At 46.0% G+C, this 21,768-nt stretch overlaps 1 protein-coding gene across 2 annotated transcripts in view; it reads left to right on the forward strand.

Moving 5' to 3' along the window:
* DSCAM (DS cell adhesion molecule) overlaps positions 1-21,768 on the forward strand; it is a 1,046,690-nt gene that overhangs the window by 871,544 nt on the left and 153,378 nt on the right. For both annotated transcript variants that reach the window (XM_085621230.1, XM_085621231.1), the window contains exon 23: positions 5,237-5,400. In XM_085621230.1, the coding sequence (XP_085477356.1) occupies positions 5,237-5,400 (164 nt within the window). The remainder of the gene's footprint in view (positions 1-5,236; positions 5,401-21,768) is intronic.

Here is a 21,768-nt window from a genome sequence, read left to right on the forward strand (position 1 = left end):
AAAAGCGGCGATAATTTTATCGCCTCATTAGCAAGGTCACGCTAACGCGTGAAACCTTGCTTTAGCGTCAGGATTCGTAACGCCCAGCTTTGCATCTCTAATGAGATGCAAAGTGGGCGTTCCTGACCTGGCATGACAGGAGAAATGTCGCTAAGCGACATTTCTCCTATCAGCAAGCCTAACGCTATGAAGCATAGCGTCAGGAAAAGTAGCGATATCCCCTGTTATCGCTACTTTCCTTACGCCTGCTTCAGGACTGATTTAGCCATGATATCCTATGGAAGGTGGATATCATGGCTAAGTTTGTGAGGCCCTATCAACTAGCTAACGTGAGATTATCGCTGGGTTTCCAGCGATAATCTCACATTAGCCAGTTAGCGCTAGGATTTTTATCGCTGATGAGATAAGCATTGCTAATAGCACGCTATCTCAGCGATAAAAATCGGCGCTAGCCGGCGATAATTATCCTAGCGCTAAGTGCGCTCAGCGATAATTATTGCCGGTTGTTGTTAATATGCCCCTATGTTCTTTTGCATCCGTGCTCTCTCCAATTGGCAATATTTTTCTATCTTTCTCGTCCTCGTTCTTTCTTTCTACCTTTTTCTTACTATCTCTCTTTTCCTCACCAAAAATGAGCACCAGTGCCCACCACCCGCAACCACCGGCACCAATATCCCATAGAGAAGAGACGCTCTACACGCCGCCCTGCGCTCTCTCATCCTTAGTGACGCACCGCGGGCTCCTCAGTGAAATACCGAGGGTATTGTCGACGATTAGGTATTCGCGGATCTGAATGTGTTAATCAACCTGGCAGCTGGAGGTAGTCGCGTCAGTTTCCCCGAACCTCGCGCGCGTCCCAGGAGTCAGGAAGGTCAATGGATTCAGCTCTAAAAATAAACGGCCTGGTCCCCAGCAGAATTAAGGCAGCCTGAAGATGCGAAGTAAACATAGATCCACAGGAGGAAGCGGGTGGCACTCGGGGGGAAGCAGTTTCCATGAATGGTATTCCCTTGTAGTGAAGAATGTGCAAAGGCTTTGCACTGAAGTGAAGCGTTTAATTATTCTCTGCTATGTTAAGCCCGCTTGCAAGGTTACTTGGTTATCCACAACAATGGCCCGCGTTGCTGGAGGCAGGAGAGGGCTGGGCACTAAAGTCAAGGCTGAGGGTCATAACCTCTTGTGCTCGGCAGCTCTGCCATGTGCTGGGAGGAAAGGTATTGTTGAACTCTAATGCTGAAATGTTGATGCTCAAAGCAGTGATGGAAGGTACAAAGGGCAGAGCATGCAGATAATGAGTGTAAACAAGTTCAGTGCCGTAGAATCAGTTAAGAATCCAGCATGAGAAAGTACAGAATCAGGTCAGAATCCAGCCTGAGACAATATGGTAAGCTGTTCAAAACGGGGCGTAGTATAGAAAGACCCCCAGTGCACCAGCTTTTTGCACCCCCGAGGCACTCTGGTTTTATAGAGGGGGCTGCAGACACTTCTATATAGATCCTTCAGGAATACAGATCGTTCCAATGTTAAATGCACATGATCTCAAGTGGGCGTGCCCTCATGTGCCAGCTGGAGTGGACCCATGTAACTGATGGAACCCTTTGCATTTGCGCGTGCACGGTGCTACGATGCAGACGCAGAGGCCAAGAGACCATAAGCAGGTGCTCTGACTGGGCTCCATATAGCGGTGACACCCTCCTAGGGTGGGCCTTGGAAGTGAGGAAATGGGCTTCCACAGATTCCCTTGGGCTCCTCCTGCAGGCGGGGGCAGTCGCTCACTACACTTCCCTGCACGGGGATCTCTAGCCTACCCTTCGAATGCAGATTGTGTGACAAACAGGCAAGGTTGTGTGGAAACAAATAGAGGACGGCCCTAGGGGTGACCTGAAGAGCGGGCCCTAGTGGGATGGAAGTAAGAGCAAGGGTCTGCAGAGTGTGGGAACAGAAGTGCACAATCTTAAATGCACATAGCAGTTTGCCGCAGAAACTTAAAGCCCTCAGAATGTAAATATTATTGGTCTTGATACGTTTCATCACATTTTTCGACCACAGTGTGACAATCAAGCCGCCATTTTGAATGTTTGGATGGTTATACAGGAGACTAATAATAAAGTCAGTATGCCCATCCTCATTTTACCTAACAACATTATTAGCTGTCAATTAGTCAATCAATCAATCAATCAGGGATTTGAGAAGCGCACCACTCACCTGTGAGAGTCTCAAGGTGCTGGTGGGGGGGTGGGGTTCGAGCAGCTCCGGCTCATCCGAAGAGCCAGGTCTTGAGGCTCTTCCTGAATGCTTGTAGTGTGGGGGATCATCTGATGCCGAGGGGAGTTCATTCCAGGTCTTGGCTGCGATGTAGGAGAAGGCTCTTCCTCCTGTTCTGGCTCTATGGATGTGGGGGATTTCAGCCAGGGTGAAGTCGGCAGAGTGGAGGTTTCTCTTGGGTGCGTAGAAGGAGATTCTTTCGTTGAGGTATTAGGGTCTGGTGTTGTGGAGGAATTTGTAGGCGTGAGTGAGCAGCTTTTCGACGGGAAGCCAGTGGAGGTCTCATAGGTGCTGGGTGAATGATCTTGTCATGGGATGCCAAGGACGAGTCTGGCTGCGGCATCTGGATGGTCTGGAGTTTGAGGAGTAGAGATTTGTTGATTCTGGCGTAGAGGGCGTTCCTGTAGTCCAGTCTGCTGGTTATGAGTGCGTGTGTGTTGGTCTTTCTGGATTTGGAGGGGATCCATTTGAAGGTCTTGCGGAGAATGCGGAGGGTATTAAAGCACGTGGAAGATACGGCGTTGATCTGTCGGTTCATGGTGAGGGAGGAGTCAAGTATGTTGCCAAGGTTGCGGGCCTGGTCTGTGGGTGTGGGTGTGGGGGGGTTGCTGAGAGCGGTGGGCCAACAGGTGTTGTCCCAGGCAGAGGGGGTGGATCCGAGAACGAGGACTTCCGTTTTCTCCGAGTTGAGCTTCAGGCAGCTGCTGCTCATCCAGGATGCGACGTCCTTCATTCTTTCCTGGAAACTGCGTCTGGTGATGTTGGGTTCCTTGGTGAGGGAGAGGATGAGCTGGGTATCATCAGCGTAGGATACTATGCTGAGTCCTTGTTTTCTGACGATGGTAGCAAGGGGGCCATGTAGATGTTCCACCCATTCGTGCAGTGCCAGACAGCACTGCAGTGCCACATATGGTCCATTTGTTTGAAGAAACATGGACATCAAAGAGAAGTGTTCATTGGTTTTCTTGGGTTTGCAGCCAAGCATCCTTGTGAATTTGGCTTCCTCTAGAAAGAAACATACAGCAAAATCCATGGCAAGCCTTCGTAAAATCAGATTTCTCAAGACCCTGATAATAAATTCTAATAGAACCCTACATAAGGGTACCCAATTTATGAACCTCAAAAGGATGAAAGATTAGATCAATCCACTGAATTCAAATATAGGTCCTTTACAAAGATGTGTACAATGGTACTATTAACTCACTCGAATATCATAATGCATTTAATGTGAAGTGATGGGCAGGGAACATCAGGAATTTGAACATTACATGAATTATGCCGATCAGAAATAGCGGATGGACATTTAGGTCAAGCCATAGTGTTACCAGATGCAGGAAGCTTTCATGGAAGTAAATAAGACTTGAAATTTCTTCTAGGAAGGGAGATCACCTTCTCTTGGACTTTGACAGGAAAGCCCAGTCTTTTTCAGAGCATTGGGTCAATGAAAGGACCTTGGCTAAGTATTGCATTTTTATGGTACACCCTTAGTCTCAAGTTCAAATTGGTCTGAAATGTGTAGGCTTGGGGCCTAAATCCAATGAGGGTCTGCCCTCAAGACACCTCTTCAAACTTAGATAGGATTTGGAATATCTGTGATCAGTAAAAATATCTAAGAGTATGGCACCATGAAATAAACTGGCTTTTCAAAGACTGAAAGACAAGCGTGAACTAAAGAATGTGTTAATTTGATGATTATTGACGATCATTAAGGATTCTCTATTCCTCCTTGCATGTCACAGGCATTGTGTGCATATGGGTTTTCCAAAATCATAGCTCATAGTAAAGCACATTAGAGTGCAGCACATAGCAATATGAGTGGTCACAGCAACCATGGAAGGTCTAATATGACATCAAATATATACTGTGGAGGGGGTTGAAGTGGAATTTTTGCTGCTCGACCGAGGAGCTGGGAGGGTCTAGTCATAAAATGTAAAGACAGCTAACTCAATTATAAATTATGTTAGAAGAAATCTGGAAGATTTGTAAGCAGCCAACATGATTAAAAGATGTCAATAACTGCCTGTACGTTAACACTGTGAATTGCTTACCAGCATTTTACCCGGATGTCGTTAAGGGTAACGCCACCTCCCAGGGCTGCCTGCAGTCATCACCAAATTTATGTGATTCAAGACATCATCAGTAGTAATAACCCCAAGTACTTCTCAGAAGCATTGCAGACAGCCTCCATTCTTCCCCGTAACATCCTTCAAAAATCTCTGTAATGACTTCACAACTTCTCCCAAACAAATTCAATTTGCACCCTACTTTTTCTGTCCTAACTGCTCCTTAGAAACGTACCCTTGCCCCACAACGCTTCACACATTTTCTGCCTTCTGTGGCTCAGGAAGCAAGATGGCCATATCTGCCGAAGTCCCTCACCTTACCAGGTCGCTCTTTACATTGAACCACAGGGCCTTAATCTCTGATATCAAAGAAAGCTTAAAGGGGATTTAACATCAAGAATGTGCCCTCTGCTTTTTTCTCAGGGTAAAATTTATTAAATGAGCATGAAGGGGGGCAAACATTCATCAAGGCTTTTAAAGTGCAGGGATATATAATCAACGAACACAGCCCTACTGATAGAGCTTGGACCTGTTGTGATCTATTCCTACTGCATAAATCATTTAGGTTTCCAGCTATATATAGATGTGCCTTAAAAGTGTCAGAAGATATGTAAGTTTGCATTTGGATCATTTTTTGAAAAAATGCAAAAGAAGGTTTTATTTAATTTAATAATTTCTCAAATATAGCCTGTAACGAAACAAGAGATACTCAATTATAAACAAAAATGCGCTATTGCCCTATTTTGAAAAAATGTAAAAATTCTAATATGTCTATACTGTTGTTGTCTGGTCCTGGTACTGTTATACAGGCTATAGACATAGAACTGGCCCTGCCTTGTGTTCACCCTCTTCCGACTAGTTTTGATTGTAATTTCTTTAATTTATGAATTTTGTTTCCTGTGAGGTAGTAACGGAACACCCAGTCTAGTGACGATTGATGGCCGGAGAAGTGTTTACACCAATGGCAGCTTCATCATCCGTACCGTTAAAGCAGAGGATTCTGGGTTTTACAGCTGTGTCGCCACCAACAACTGGGGAGCAGATGAGATTGTTTTGAATCTTCAGGTGCAAGGTAAGAACCAAGGGACCCTGCTATCATATGTGCCTTTTCCAAACACAAGTTACCTGCAGATCACTGGTCAACGTGTCAGCATGGAGAGCAGTTCAGCTCGCAAGCGACAGGCCAACAGAAAAAAAGATCAAAGATTTCTAGGGTGGAACTGTTGAAAGAATTTGTGGATTTATAGAGCTCGAACATGGCTGAAAGGCATCCATGTGCATTGACTGCCTGCACTGACCATTGACCCTCCACTGGCCTGGTTTTTTTCCGGCACACCTCGCAGGAAGATCGAATTCCATCGATGGTGCCCGTCCAGCACTGGCCACCTCTGGTGACTTCTCCTGACCTGCTATGGCTCTGGTCCTCCAGCGGCCAGCTGTCAAAGACCAAGCCAAGGCCAGATCGGAATATGCTAAATGCAGCTGAACTGACCTTCACCGACCCACTGACAAAGAATGAATCACACCACCCACTGTACAACCACCCTCCCACTATCTTCACCATTGGTATGATCCATCACCACAACATTGTAGCCGGGATCACCAGGCAGTACACGGCTGTGAGAACACAGCCCAGCATGTCTAAGCTGGCAGGAACCTCCTGTGCTTCTGTCACCTTCCTTAGTACCTTCCACCACTTCCTTAACAGCCTCTGGTAAGTCAGTAAGAAAAGTGTGGTGGAAGGGTTGGACCCTTGGATAGAAATTGAGCTTCGGAGCCCTGTATTGTTGCTCCTACCCTTGCCAGCACCACCTCGAATGCAAATGTCCTCTGTAATTCATGGTTAATAAGTTAATAACATTCAAAATATGGTCGAGGCAATATTTATAAACAAACCCACACATGCTTTTGCTGTCTTCCCACATTTTTTGTTTTCACAATACCCAAAATCCTTTGTGCTGAGTTTCACTTTCATTTATTCCGCCTTCTCGACACTCTTCACTGGCGTTCTTTGTAACTCAAGGGATATGGTTAATAAATGAATTCACTTCTGCGCTAAAGAGCCACACGATTCAAGCAGAATCTGTAGAACATGTATAGACCTGGAAGACCCCTGGGACCCTCCAAGCTGAGCACCACCTTTGAGTGGATGCTACTTCGTGGAGACCGCCTCTTATCCGTGAGTGTATACCTACAGAGTACAACGAAGAGTGGTGTGGAATTTTAGTTTGAAAACCTAAGTTGTGCTTATAAGAACAACCATGAAGGGTATTCCATAATGCCTTAGTTTGTTTGTCAACTGATCCCATGTCAGGAACAGGACTTTTGGCATGCAAAGTGATACTGGCTGAAAAACCCAACGACTGGGTCAAAGTCACTCTCATCACATATACTTGTTTGCACAACAATGTTATGATAACAACATCTGGTAGCCTGACTTTCAGCCAGCAGCAACTTTACTTAGTATTATTTTTACACTTGATATACCTATTGCAGGATTGTCGAAGCCACACCTTTTGCCTTTGCCAGTGCTTGTTTTAGTAAGCAGGCCAAATACTGTTCACTTAAAATCCACGTGTGCAGTGTAAGGTTCCAAGTCATCATTAGCTGCAAGACTGCAGTGATGAAGGCAGTTCTATCAAAGTGGAGCAAAGATAAAACTACTACTGTGCTAATGGGTAAAAAGAGTCACAGTGTTCATTCATCAAGTTTGCTGATGCTTGGTCCTGGGCTGATACTATTGAACAGGCATCAATTCCTTTGTAGTATTTTCAATGAGAGCCCCACCAGCTCTCCGTCCACACCGATTGTGCTAGCCGGCACTAAAGAGAAGGGTGCTAGCCATACAGGAATGTGGGCCCTTTTCCTCCCATCTGTTTCCACTGTCTGGAAATTGCATTTTCCTTCTCAGAACCAACAAGTAGTTTCTCTAACCAATCATGGTACGTTTTAAAAATATATGTATATGGGTGTATTCACAAAGGCATTTTGGAGGATCTAAAGTGCTACTGATATAATACTATTTTACATGAACGCGAATTCTCCCCAAAACTTCTAAACTCTGAATAATCATATACAATATATGCAAATAAAAGTGACTAATGTATGTGAATTGATGGGAAACGAAAAGGAGAAACCACACTGGAGAAAACCAAATCAATGAAAAACGATTTTTTTTTAGCACAGACAGTTTTAAGGAAATACAATACATTGACGATTATAGGGAAACATTTTAAAGGGATGATAATTTTAAGGAAAAATCCCAAATTACATTAAACTTGGATGGAGTTTAGAGCTAGTGAGGGTTTTTTGTGTTCGGGGTGGGTGATGTTTAGGGAAGATGGGTTTTCAGGGTCAGGGGTAGGTGGGATTCAGGGATGAGTGGAGTTTAGGGGTGTTAAGGTCTTTTTAGGGGTCAAGAATGGGTGGAGTTTAAGGGTGGTGAGCGTTTTTTAGGATTCACAGATACCTGGAGGTTAACGGTGGTGAGGTGTTTTTTGGGTTCAGGGATGGGTGGAGTCCATGAATGTTGAGGGTTTTTTAGGGTTCACGGGCGGGCAGAGCTAGGGGCTGATGAGGGCTTTTAAGATTCAATGATGACTGCAATTTAGGAGTGGTTTAGTGTTTTAGGGCTCAGTAATGGGTGCAGTTTTTTGGGTGATGAGCGGATTTAGGGGTCAAGGTGGGATGAGTGGAGTGGAGTTTATGGCCAGAAAAAGTTATAAGGTTCAGGAATGTGTGGAGTTTAGTCCTGTGAGGGTGTTTTAGAGTTCATGGATGGGTGGAGATTAGATGTAGAAAGCGTTGTTTCCGTTCAGTGATGGGTTGTGTTTTTTTATTCCACTGACTAAGACCCTGATTTATATACTTCATTGCAACAGCGATAGAGTAGTCTTACCACCAAGATAAAACTCGACCTGTGGAATTTAGATGCGAGCGGACCACGGTTTGGGCATGGCGGAGACTATTCTGTCTCCGCCGTGGCCAAACCTTTCAGATGGCTCGACACTGATGGAGTCTGCAGCTTCGGAGTTAACCTAAATGATGGATATGAGTTAAAGTGTTTGCGTGGTCTAGAAAGCAATTTTGTAATATGGTTCACTTGAGACGAAGGGTGTTTAACTTATGATATGGCCTTATCAGACCCTCTGACACTTTGGACAAAGTCAGTGGACACATTGACAACCGTCTTACTAAGAAAATAACAGAAAAATTGGGAGTGTAGGATGAATGTACACATTAAACACATATGAAGTCCAGTATCTGTAAGCTTCTGTTATACTTGTAGTACTTCTAAAGCTCTCCCAAAATAAAATGTTTCAGAACATGGACTCTCTAGTCAAGACAGAAATGTGGTTGAAGACCATTACTGCACCACTCCCTTTCTCTCTGACTATCCAACAACAGGAGTACAGGCCATGCAAGTTGCAACCCCCACTTGGGTCCTCACTCCAGTTGTATAGTTGGTGGTACTCAGGCAGGGGCCCATTTCGGCAGCTGACACATAATCCAGGCAGGGTGTTGAAAAGGAAAGCACATTTGCAGAGTTGTAAAAGTGCTCCTGCATCTTTTATTTATTGAAGCAAGAGTTTTTATGACTCATTAGCAATGATGATCACAGCACAAAACTGAGAGTGCTTGCAAGGTATTTGTGCAAGAAACCCCAACTGCTTTGTGAACCAACCTACATACATAAGGTCTTTATTGAACTCTGAACACAGGAGTGTCTAACAGTGGTCAATGATGGTCTGTGTATTGGCATATTTTCAGTGTAACCTATACTGATGATTCCTATCTAGATTCTTGCCATAGCATTACCTCACCTGGATATCCTGAAAATCTTGCATGGCTTTGTAAACACACCTTGCACACCCCATTATTAGTAGTTCCTTCCCACTCCTTGTAATACTGGAATCTCAGTGTTTTTGCCTCTCATCCTCTCAGCTCCTCAATGCATCTGATCATCTGTTTCTGGTCCATTGCTGCACAGGTGTGCAGTCATAGGGCAAAGGCCATGGCTGCACTACAATTAGATGAAGTCCAGAAGATTGATAGAAACTTTCAGTGGGAGAAGTGGATACCTCTAACCTATTATTCATTATAGATAATGTGACACATTAACACAGGACTTCCCCATAGGACACAAGGTGAAATGCATTTATATTGCTTAGTTATCAGTAGACCTCCTTCCGGCGTGCACAAAATAAAGGCAGCCTACAATTTAAACTCAAATCCCCATTGGCTGGCTGAAGTCCCTATATTACCCTGGTTTTCTAAAGATCTTTTCTGTAATGTAAATAATGACTTAAGTAAGTAAGTGCAGCCAGATCGATAAAACTATAAAATGCCTGTGTGTTGTGAATTTAGATGCTGGTTTCCCAGAACAGCACTGAGGCCCGCTGATCTGAATGCAAATATCAACTGCCGCTGACAACTCTTTGGGGTATTGGAACAATCTTGTAAAATTGCATGCAGGATGATACTCAAAGATATATTTTTGTTTCTCCTAATGTTTCAGTTATCCTTGATGTGCACACCAACCTTGATTGGAAGATTGAGCATCACTCATGGATGTTGTTATACATTACACCCTTGGGTGGTAGTCCCCCAAACATTTTGCCTTCACTGCTCCTGTTTTGCTGAACCTGTTTTTGCTGGCTTTAGGACACTGTGCACTTTACGGCTGCTAACAAGTGCTAAAGTTATGTAATGTTATGTTACATGAATTTATTACGCGCGCAGCTACTCAAGAGTGTCCCTGCGGAAGTCTAGTGGGGTGCCATAGTGGACTTCAGATAAAAATATGAGTTTTCTATATATTTTTTAAAGCTACTGGATCCTGAATAGTACGCAGAGCCAGCGGGAGAGCATTCCAAGCAGTAGTTGCCTTCACTGAAAAGGAGACACCCCCTATGCTCTGCCGCTTAAAGCGTGGGACTCGGGCAAGGTATAGAGCTGCGGAGCGCAAAGAGCACGCAGGGGCATAAAAAGATACCCGCCTCTGTAGGTAAAGAGGCCCGCATCCGTGAAGAGCGCGATGGGCCATAATCAATAATTCAAATTTCACTATGGCTGCTAACGGCAGCCAGTGATATAGACACAGCTGGTTCTGTACACTGTCCCTGGCTGACAGCTTGTGCTCTCTCCTTTAAACATAGTAAAATTGGCTTACACCCCTAGTAAAGTGCTACTTCAGGTACTCAGGGCCCGTTAATTAAATGAAACTAGTGGGCCTTCAGCACTTATTGGGCCTGCCACTTAAGTAGCTATTTAAAAAATGTCTCAGGTCTGCCATTGCACCCTGTGTCCCATAGGGCAGAGTGCATTGTAATTTAAAAGTTGGACATGTACTTTTAAGTTTTAATTGTCCAGGTAGTGAAGAACTACCAAATTCGTTTTTCACTATTGAAAGACCTACCTATCCTATAAGATAACAGTGGTTTACCTTATTACAATTAATAAGTTATAACTTTTGTTTGGGAACAGATAGGAATGTCATATTTGGTGTCTGAGCAAATGTAATTTTAAACCCTCTTTAGTGGTAACATCGGATTTTAAGTCACAATTCTTAAAATGGCACATTTAGAATGTTGGCATTTTCTTGTCCTAAACATTTGGTGCCTGAAGCCTGATCCTGTGTCACATGAGAATGAGTAGTTGGCAGTTGGCCTTTGTGTATTCCTTGTAGGCAGCCACACAATAGAGCAGGGGTACTCATACTACGGCCCGCGGGCAAGCCTTTCTTGGCGGCCCGTGGACCTTGCAGACATCGTACCGGTGTTTGTTTAACAGTGTCAGCAAACACGTGGAGCTGCTGGGGCGCTAAGAGGTGAAATACAACAAAGCCTCGTTATCATGCAAATGGTCTCTTAAAGACCTGTGAAGTACTCGGGTGGGGCTGTGTGTGTGCCCTGGAAGGGAAGCTGCCTCAGCTGCCAGGGGCATAACGCAGCCCCCGCGGTGCGGGGGGCCCCCACGCTCCAGGGGCCCCCTCACTCTAAGCGAGGGAGACGGCTGCGCCTGGAAGCAATCCTCTTCAGCCTCCCCAAGTCCCCATAAATTAAACTGTGCGCGCACACCACGGTGATGGCATCTAAGCCTCAGAGTCTTCCCTCTCATTCTGTCTCGCTCCTCAGTTAGTGAAAACCGAGACTTCAAGAAACGGGTATTACCCTCTCTTTCCTCCTTTCGTTTATTTGCTCCCCTGAGAAATAGATCCAAAAAAGAATAACATTTTTGCTGGAAACGTTGTCTTTCTCTGACACAAGTGCAGCCTCCGGGTGGAGAGAAATAAAACATTCCAAATGTAAAAATAAATAACTAATTAAAGCAAGACAGAGTGGTTGCAAGATGTCCAGATTGATTTATTTACACCTAAACACATTAGTGCCACTTTACAGTGTTTGCCAGTGAAGTCATACTTTTGTTTACTCCTCTCTCTTTGAACAACATAGTTTTCCCTGTGTGGGAAAGTGCACCTTGCCTGGAGGTACTGAAATACCTGCTTGATGGGTGAATTGGAAAACAAAATGTGTACAGTGACTGTGTGTTTACGAATGTGGTCTTTTTATACCATACTGCCTATGTTTTGAAAGAATATAAGCAATGGGCACTGAAACGGGCCCCTCCGGGCCCTGTAGTCATGGCCTTACCTTTTCATGCAAAAGCACTCACTAATTTCAGAATAATGAGTGTAAAAGGAGAAAGGTAACCATGACTGAGAGGGAGGGAGACGGGGAGAGGGAGGGAGACGGGGAGAGGGAGGGAGACGGAGAGGGAGGGAGAGAGGGGAAGAGGGGGAGAGGGGGAGGGAGGGAGGGAGACAGAGAGGGAGGCAGACGGAGAGAGAGAGAGGGGGAGAGAGGGAGGGAGAGAGGGAGGGAGAGAGGGAGGGAGACAGGGAGGGAGACAGAGAGGGAGAGACAGAGAGGGGGAGACAGAGGGAGACGGAGAGGGAGGGAGAGAGGGGGAGAGAGAGGGGGAGAGAGAGGGAGGGAGACAGGGAGGGAGGGAGACAGAGGGGGGAGAGAGACAGAGAGGGGGAAACGGAGAGAGATGGAGAGGGAGAGAGACGGATAGAAGGAGAGAGGGAGGGAGATGGAGGAGGGAGGGAGATGGAGGAGGGAGGGAGACGGAGGGAGAGGGAGGGAGACGGAGGAGGGAGGGAGGGAGATAGAGAGATATATGTATGCTGGGTCCGGTGGCTCAGTGGACGAAGGCGTCCGCTGTAGGGACCTGTGTTCCACCTCATGGTCACAGTTTTTTTTTGTTGCTCTAGCCCCGCCCCCTCCCCCAATGACCCCGCCTCCAAGGTGCGGCCCTCGGCCACAAACCACACTGTAAATTTGGCCCCCAAGAGAAAGTTTGTGAGTACCCCTGCAATAGAGGGTCTGAGTGTTGGCAGGGTGGGCGATCCTGATTTGCTGAGAGGGGCACAGATGTCACCTGTCACACTTGCACTTCAAAGACGCTGCCTTAGCTCCCACACAGAGGACTTCACACTAACCTTTTGTGCCTGCAGACAGACTGGGACCAGAGTAGGAAGGCAAGAAATCCCAGACACTTCTGTAAGGGGAAAAAGTCCAGAAGCTTCTCCCACTTCAAAGAGAGCATCAAAAGAGCACCATCAGAACCACTCTTGAATACATTCCTAGACCTGTGGATACTACAGGAGAAGGATTGCCCTGCTGCTTGAGGCCTGCCGTGTTGTTTAGGAGGGAAGACTAGACCTGCACTCTTCGTCACAGGCTGAAGTGACTCCAAGGGTCATCTGACTGCCCTACTTTTCCAATCTATTGGAACACAACAAGCTCTAGAATTATCCTTGGTATTGCCCAGCTGACCTGCTGCTCTGGACCTGCCTGGAGCTGCAGCTTGACCTGCCTGAACCCTGCTGGCTTCTGCTAGAGTGAGTTCCTGAACCCCAAGTGGTGCCTCCCAAGTCCTGAACTCTTGGTGTGGCATCAGTTGAGTTCCTCTAAGAAAAAAAGGATACATCTTCGAGTTTTGGGATCTTCATAACTACAAACAGGCCCGTTCATGCCAAAATTGTGCCACCCATTCCAACCACCAATTTGAAGCCCCGGGTAACCCAACTCTTTGCCCAACAGCGACCGCCAGAGATGACTGGCAACCCGGGATGGGCTCTTTCTGTTACAGCATCAACAGCCCGCAGTGACCGTCAATGTTAAGCTCTACCCATGACCATCTGTGACACCGAAAAAGACCTTGGCACTACAGCAACTATCACCTGCGACAAACTCCCTGCTCCTCTTGTCCTACTCCACTGCGAACGAAACTGTTTGCACTAAACTTTAGAAGGCAGCTTTTTCAGCGGGACTTAGCTGGTCCCTATACCCGGCCTGTCCTTCATTTGCAGTTAGTCTGAGCTTGTGACTTTCACCCAGTCTTGCACAACCAGATAGCAACAAGTTGTGCTTTGTGCTTTTAAGCACTATACTTACCCTAAATCTTTAAAATTGCATATCTCCGTTTCTACAGTTTGGATGGCTGTTGCTTGAGAAGGGCTCACACCCCCCCTCACCCAACAACCCAATTTCTCACAGATGTCATGTAGGGTAGGCTCACATCCCCCTCAACCAACAACCCAATTTCTCACAGATGTCAAGTAGGGTAGTCAGATACCAAATGCTAATCTTCATCTCAGGGTTCATGAAGGTAGGAGCAGGAACAGAGAGAAAACAGGGCTCTTGGATAACTGTTTACTTTCTGTAGTCCATTTCTTTAGCCTTCTTCAAGATCCAGAAGAATGTACATGCACTGCTTCCATAAGATGTGAGGCTGCAAATAAATTGGCATTTAATAAGTTGTGTTCAAATTTTAGAGTTGGTACAAGTCACCAAATTGTATATCTGATTAAATCTCCAAATTGCCACTTTTCTACTCACGTATTTATTTACTTATTTTTAGCAGACATATGGTGCACGTGAAATACAGGTGGGCGGCATAGTGCTTTAAATATGAGCATGTTCCAAGTTATAGGTCACAAGAAAGGTCGGTAAATTTCTCTAAGAGAAAAAGGTCTAAGCTCTGATCCCTGAGGTGTGTGTCTTGTCTTTAAATCTCTGATCCCTGAGGGGCGTACGCTGTCTCTAAAGCACTGATCCCTGAGGTGTATATGCTGTCTCTAAAGTTCTGATCCCTGAGGTGAGTTAGCTGTCTTTCAAGCGCTGATCACTGAGATGTGTATGCTGTCTCTAAAGCTCTGATCTCTGAGGTGCCTACGCTGTCCGTAAAGCCTAATCCTTGAGCTGTGTATGCTGTCTCTCTATCTCTGATCCCTGAGGTGTGTACGCTGTCTCTAAAGCTCTGATCCCTGAGGTGTGTATGCTGTCTCCACAACTCTGATCCCTGAGGTGTGTACGCTGTCTCTCAAGCTCTGATCACTACGGTGTGTATGCTGTCTTTAAAACTCTGATCATTGAGGTGTCTACGCTGTCCATAAAGCTCTGATCCCTGAGGTGTGTACGCTGTCTCCTCATATGTAGTGTCTGTGAGATGTGCACACAGACTTTAGTCCAGCTACTGCTGTGTGTAAACAGCCTTTCAGGTTTAGATTTTCTTTTGACAATGAACGTAACTGATAAGTAAGGAAATATATTTTGGAAGTGTGTCCCCACGGGGAGCATATGCCAGTACAGGGGCACTGCTGTGGTTGTTTTGTAGTTTTTCAGATCATGTGTCTGACTACCTGAGCATGTTAAGATAAAATATAGCTCAATGTGTCAGATAACTGCAACAGAGAGTATTGTCAGCAGCCCAACTAATCTCTTGAACTGCTTTGCCCATCCTGACAGTCGATTATAATCTGAATAGGTATGATGTTTCTTCTCCAACAGCTGTTTAGATGCTTGCTACTCAATCTTTTTTTACATTTAGAGATACATTTTGAGTGAGATGTTACCAAATGCTGGCGTTTGTCATGTTATGCAATTTACCCTAAATTTATCCTCATATTTGTCATGATAGCAGCCTACAGGGTTTACATAACTACAGAAAAACACAGGAATCGTGATCTGTGCAATATGTTTTATGAATAAGAGCTTCCAATCAATCATGGATAGCTTGTTGTCCAGAATGATGCTAAGATTACAAGCGTGGTCTTTGGGGGTCAAAGGGTGGGTTGAGGACCACCGGATCCCATGTGTCGTGCCATGGTGAGGGGTTGTTTTCAAAGATGAGGACTTCTGTCTTGTCTGAGATGAGCTTGAGACAGTTGCCCTTCATCCAGTCGGTGCCGTTTTTAATACATCTGTGGAAGTTGGCTTTGGTGATGGAGACATTTTCGAACTGCGAGAGGATGAATTGTATGTCATCGGCGTATGAGATGATGTTGAGTGCCTGTGATCTGCCAGGAGGTCATGTAGGTATTGAAGACGGTAGGGCTGAGCGATGATCCTTTGGGAATGCTGCCAATGATTTCCTTGGGTTCTGAGGTGAAGGGTGTGAGATTGATCCTCTGGGTTCTTCCACTGAGAAATGAGGTGAGCCATTTGAGGGCGTCTCCCTGGACGCTGATGTGGTGGAGTCTGTTTATCAAGATGTGATGGGAGACGGTGTCAAAAGTGGCTGACAAGTCAAGAAGGATGAGAGCTGCTGTCTCGCCGCAGTCCATAAGAGCATTGATGTCATCTGTGGCTGCAATGAGAGCTATCTCGGTGCTTTGGTTGGCTCAGAATCTAGATTGAGAGGAGTCCAGGAGGTTGTTATGTTCTAGATGTGTGGTGAGCTGTTGGTTGATAGATTTTTCAAGCACTTTTGCTGGAAAAGGGAGCAGGGAGATGGACTGGTAGTTCTATGGTTCTTTTGGGTCGGCTGAAGGTTTTTTCAGGACAGGGCTTACTTTGGCGTGACCCTTGAATGGATCCAGGTAGATAGTGACATCCAGAGATACAGAGAGCTGCAACTACAGAAGAGACAGACAACAAGGTCTTTACGAGTCTACATCAAGTCTGAATGCCCCTCCTTAGTCCTAATGTCCCCTAGAAATGACATAAAGTGGTACACCAAATTGTGAACACTCGTCCACATATTTTTACGGGCCACATTTGCATAAGATCACAGGATCCTATGTATGTGCCTATCTGGCCTTCTCTGTTTACTTGATTCCATGGAGTGTGGCTTATTAGCCGACGCCATCCTTAGAAGAATAAAATGAAATTGTCTTACAGGTTCCTGGAACTGACCTAAATTATTAGAGTGTGCAGAGTTCACCATCAGCCCTCGTGTCATAAAATACTTCAGTCTATCAGGCTTTGTGCATTTCACTATCCTGTTACCTGCAACACCTGCCCCTCAGATGAAATCAGAATGTGCCACACTTGCTTCCAACATGAAATTCCCCTAGTTGTACAATATCTAGTATTTGGACCCAAAGCATTTCTAATTTTGATATTGTTATGTTAGATCCAACTCTCTGTGACATAAATTGCCATAATTTAATCTGTGTACTGTGCTCTGATTTTCTTTAATCACAAACATTATTCCAAGTGTTTGCAATGTTGAAATATAAACACAGGGGATACAGGGGCCTGTATAAAAAGGTAAACATGAGGAAATCAACATGAGTAAATTTACTCTTACACTTTTGAGTAACTTTTCTACTTTTGGCTACTCACCATTTAAGAGTGTAAAGTTATTCGACACTGTTGACATACATGCACCACCCCCTGAAACAGGGGTTGGAGTCAGGTAAAAGGATCAATGCAATAGTAAAATTACTACTGCTAATAGTGACTTTACGACTATATTTGACATTCCGCGTGTTGGAAATGGCCCTTTTTTGGCTGCTTTCCTTCGATTTTTTGCTTTTGTCCCTCATAGTTTTCTGCTGATCTACGTGGTAGCCTTAGAATTTTGAGTGTTTTGACACTGCAATTCAGTTCCAAAGCGTTGTGCTTGTCATATACATACTAGTGATTGGCGTACACATGATTGGCTGATTTGAATTGGCTGTAAGTCCCTTGTCCAATGGTAAGACATATACCTAGGGCATGTAACTCAAATGCTACTCCGTGGGCCTGCAGCACTGGTTGTGCCACCCACGGACGTAGCTCTTAAAACGTACCACAGCTTTGCCATGGCAGGGCCAATGTGTGCAGGTTACGATTACACAGTTTGGCATTTAAAAGCTACTTGCCAGAGTGGCCACCCCCCCTGGCCGACCACGTATATACTCGCCCGATACTCTCAGGTCTTTCAACACAGGTAATACTGTGTTAGATGGGATAACCCTAGCCAAACTACGGTCAGAGGCTTTGTTGCAGGGAGAGGATGTACTCACCCATACCAGGACCCAAGGTCTTATAATTGCAACGTTAAATACACGCTCTCTGCAAAAGCATCACTTAGAGGTATTCTCGCTTCTGGCGGAGGGCGAGTTAGACATCCTTGCTCTCTCAGAGACATGGCTGGGCACGTCATCGACATCTGACGTGCTAGCAGCCCTGCCTCCTGATTTTGACGCGCTTTGGTACAATCGCCCTAATGACAGCAGAGGGGGAGGTGTTGCCATCTTGTTTAAAAAGAGTCTTAAGGTGACACAGATTGTAGCAGAAAATTGTGCTTGCGCAGAGCTGCTAGGGATAAAAATCTCACTTAAATCCTCATGCATGCTGCTGCTGCTAGTATATCGCCCACCTCAGAGTTCACCTGAATTTAATGACACCTTTTTTGAACTGCTGACAGACTTGGCCTCTAGATATAAGTCTCTTATAGTGGTAGGTGACTTCAACTACCATTGGGATAAGGTTCCCAGAGAGCCCATTGAGACAGAGTTTGAAACTATTCTCTCTGCACTTAACTTACAACAACTAGTAATGGGTCCTACCCACGTGAAGGGCCACACACTTGACCTTGTTTGGTCCTCCCTGTGCCTTATGGAAATAACTGAAGTTAGCCCTTGCATTTGGTCAGATCATTTTCTGATCAAGTGCTGGGTTCCGGGAGATCCCTTGCTGGCTGCCTCAAAGCAAATGCGGAGGAAAGTTCGGTCTTGGAAGAAGATTGAGGCCGACTCCTTAATCTCGACCCTGCTCTCTTCTCCCCTCCCCAAGACGACACAGACGAACCTGGACTCTGACAGTACTACCCTGATGACCTCGATCCGGGCCGCTTTAGATAAGCTTGCCCCGGAGTGAATGGAGAGGACCAGAACAAAAGGATAGGGAGCCCCATGGTTTGACGCCTCACTCAAGGAAAAGAAGCAAGCCCTCCGCAAGGCGGAGAGAAGGTGGAGACTCAATTACTGTCCAGCAGAGTCACTAACCTTTAAATCACTTCTTGCTAGTTATAAGATGGACATCCTGGTGAGGAAATCCGCCTTTTATGAGAACAGAATTAGGGAGGCTATAAACATACAAAGGGAGACCTTTGTGATTTTAAGGGAACTTACGCAGCTGGGCGAGAAAAGTCTTGCGGGTGATCAACCCGATTGCGATACCTTTCAAGGCTTCTTTCTTCAGAAGGTACAGGACATCTTGACGGACATTACTACGATCCCAGCTGGACTGCCTTTGCCATCCTGCCCAGATAGTCAGCTGCAAACTGGGACCATGAATAGCTTCCCATATATCGATGAAAAGCGACTGGCGGAGCTGGTCGGCCATGTCAAATCAGGCTCTAGCACAGATCCCTGCCCCCCGAAAATTTTTAAATTGGCCTTGCCTGGTATTCAGCCTCAGTTGCTGAGCTTACTGAATGCCTCACTAGAAGCGAGCTACCTTCCAGCCCAGCTGAAGGAAGCTAAAGTCTCCCCACTCCTCAAGAAAGCGGGAGCCGATGTTAAGGTACTGAAAAACTATAGGCCTATCTCCTAGCTGCCACTCCTGAGAAAGATCTTAGAAAAACACGTCCTGAACACCTTAGCCAGCTATCTGGAGGAACACCATCTACTCCATGCCAGGCAGGCTGGTTTCCGGCCACAGCATGGTACAGAACTAGTTATGGCCACTGTCACCGATGAGCTGAGAGTCAGGGCAGACAAGAAACAGCCATGCGCCCTGATTCTATTAGACCTGTCGGCGGCATTTGATACGGTCAGCCATACCATCTTGCTGGACCGTATCGCTAAGCTAGGGATAACTGGACAGGCGCTCAAGTGGCTAGAATCCTTCCTGTCAGGGGGTTCAGATGGGGGACCAGTTGTCAGGGATTAGTGAGGTGATATGGGGTGTGCCCCAGGGGTCCGCACTCTCCCCCTTACTTTTTAACATCTACCTACAACCACTGATGGAGGAGCTCATGCGTAGGAATTGTGAAATCTTTAATTACGCAGATGACACTCAGCTGCTGGTGCAGCTGGAAGAAACAAGGGAGGCTCAGGAATCAGTGAGGAACTTGCTCAGATTCACGGTCAATTTGATGACCACCAACCTCTTGAAGGTGAATGCTGAGAAAACGGAGGTACTGGTACTCACCAACCAGGCTAATCCTTGGGGTGATCTGTACTGGCCCCCAGAATTAGGAAAAACTCCTACTCCCGGAACGGTGGTAAAAAGTCTAGGTCTAAAGATCGATGCAGATCTTACCATGGCCCCTCAAGTCTCGGCTGTGGTAGGCTCTTGCACGGGTGTGTTGAGGCAATTACGCAAGCTGACTTCTATTCTTTCAGCCTCCACCCTACAAACCATCGTCTCTGCTACAGTCATCTCGAGGCTAGATTATGGCAACGCGCTGTATCTCGGTTTGCCACAGAAGTTGCTGAGGAAGCTGCAGGTCGTGCAGAACGAGGCAGCTAGACTGATTTTTTCTCTACCGAGAAACTCACATGCAACCCCACTCCTTTGGAAGCTGCACTGACTGCCTGTGAAGTTCAGGGTTCAGTTCAAATGTCTCTGTGTGGCCCATAAGGCACTCTTTGGTAAAGCCCCAGAGTACATTAAGCAGCGCCTGAGGAGGTATGTTCCCGGCAGAACTTTGCGCTCAGGTCAGGCCTCCAATCTGACTCAACCCAGATTTAAACTAAAAACTAAAGGAGGCAGAGCCTTTTCGGTGATTCTTCCGCAACTTTGGAATGAGCTACCGGCCAGTCTGAAGGAAGATCCACAGCTACTTTCCTTCAGGAAGAAACTGAAGACGTATCTATTCAAAAAGGCAATACTTCCGGCCTAATCAGAGATGGCAGAGGGTTTCGGGGTGACAGTATGTTATGTTCTTTCTGTTTAAGCGCTTAGAGACCGGCGGTGATAGGCGCTATACAAAAACTTTATAACATAACATAACTTTCTGCATACCTCTCGCTACATCTGACTACTCCCTGGGGGCAGGGTGCAGTGTAGGTAAGAGGTAGGGCATGGCATGTGTGCGCTACATGCCCTGGTAGTGAATACGACCAGAAGGTGTGTTCAGTACTTAGAGGCCTGCTTCTCACATTGATTAACACGGGGAATCAAGGAAAGGTTACTAAATGTGTATTTTCTACACGCAGAAAAGTAGCAGTATGGTGTTTGCTGTTGATGGATTGGTAATGACAAATCCTCTCCGGAAGTGAAAGTGAATTTGGCATTACTAATGTGGAAATGCCATTTTGGGAAAGTTGGCATTTCAATGCTCATGGCACTCTGTGTGCTTGTCAGCCTGCTCTAATCCACATCTGGGTACTGGGGGGACCGCTACATCGGTGCATTCCTGATAAACGGCCATAAACTAGGGGCACTCAAGTAAAAATGCAGACCTCAGGCTCTGAGAGGCCTTCCTGGGACGGATAGGAGGGGGTGGAATTTGCACCTGCATTCTGGCCCCACTAAAGATATAGATCAAGCCTCCCAGGGTAGGATGGCAGACAAGACTAAATTTAGAGGAGGTATGTGCACTTCAAAGGTGGCCTTTTGAACTGATCTCATCTTCAAAGGCCATTAGGGTATAACTACTGGGGCTCCGTCCTCAAGAGTATTGAGACGCTTTTGGGATTGGAACCATACTACACTGGTTTGACATTGACAAGTGGAAGCATTGGGGCAGGAGGGATTGCAGCTGGATTATCTGCAGACTTGTTGTGCCCTAAGGCTTATTGTGCTCCAGGAAGGGGCCTATCACTTTTATTTTTATTTTGTTATTTTGTGTATCTTATATAGCGCGCAGCTACCCCAACGGGGAGTCCCGGCGCTTCTGAGTGAAAGCAGAGTGATAGTCCTGGGGGGGTTAACAAAAGAGAAACGTTTTTAGTGCCTTACGGAAGGGTAATTCTTCCTGGATCATCCTAATTGCGATCGGGAGTTCGTTCCAGAGAGTTGTGGCACAGACCTGGAAGGTTTTACCTCCAGAACGTGCTTTCCTGAATCTTGGTATGGAAAGCAGATGTTGGGAGTTGGAACGGAGGTTCCGAGAGTTACAGTAAGGACGGATACCAACAGAGAGGTAGGCCGATCCCCTACCCCTAGTTGCTCGATGGGCTAAGGTCATGGCTTTGAATGCAGCTCTT

Source organism: Triturus cristatus, chromosome 8 (genome assembly GCF_964204655.1).
Source record: "Triturus cristatus chromosome 8, aTriCri1.1, whole genome shotgun sequence".
Taxonomy (NCBI): domain Eukaryota; kingdom Metazoa; phylum Chordata; class Amphibia; order Caudata; family Salamandridae; genus Triturus; species Triturus cristatus.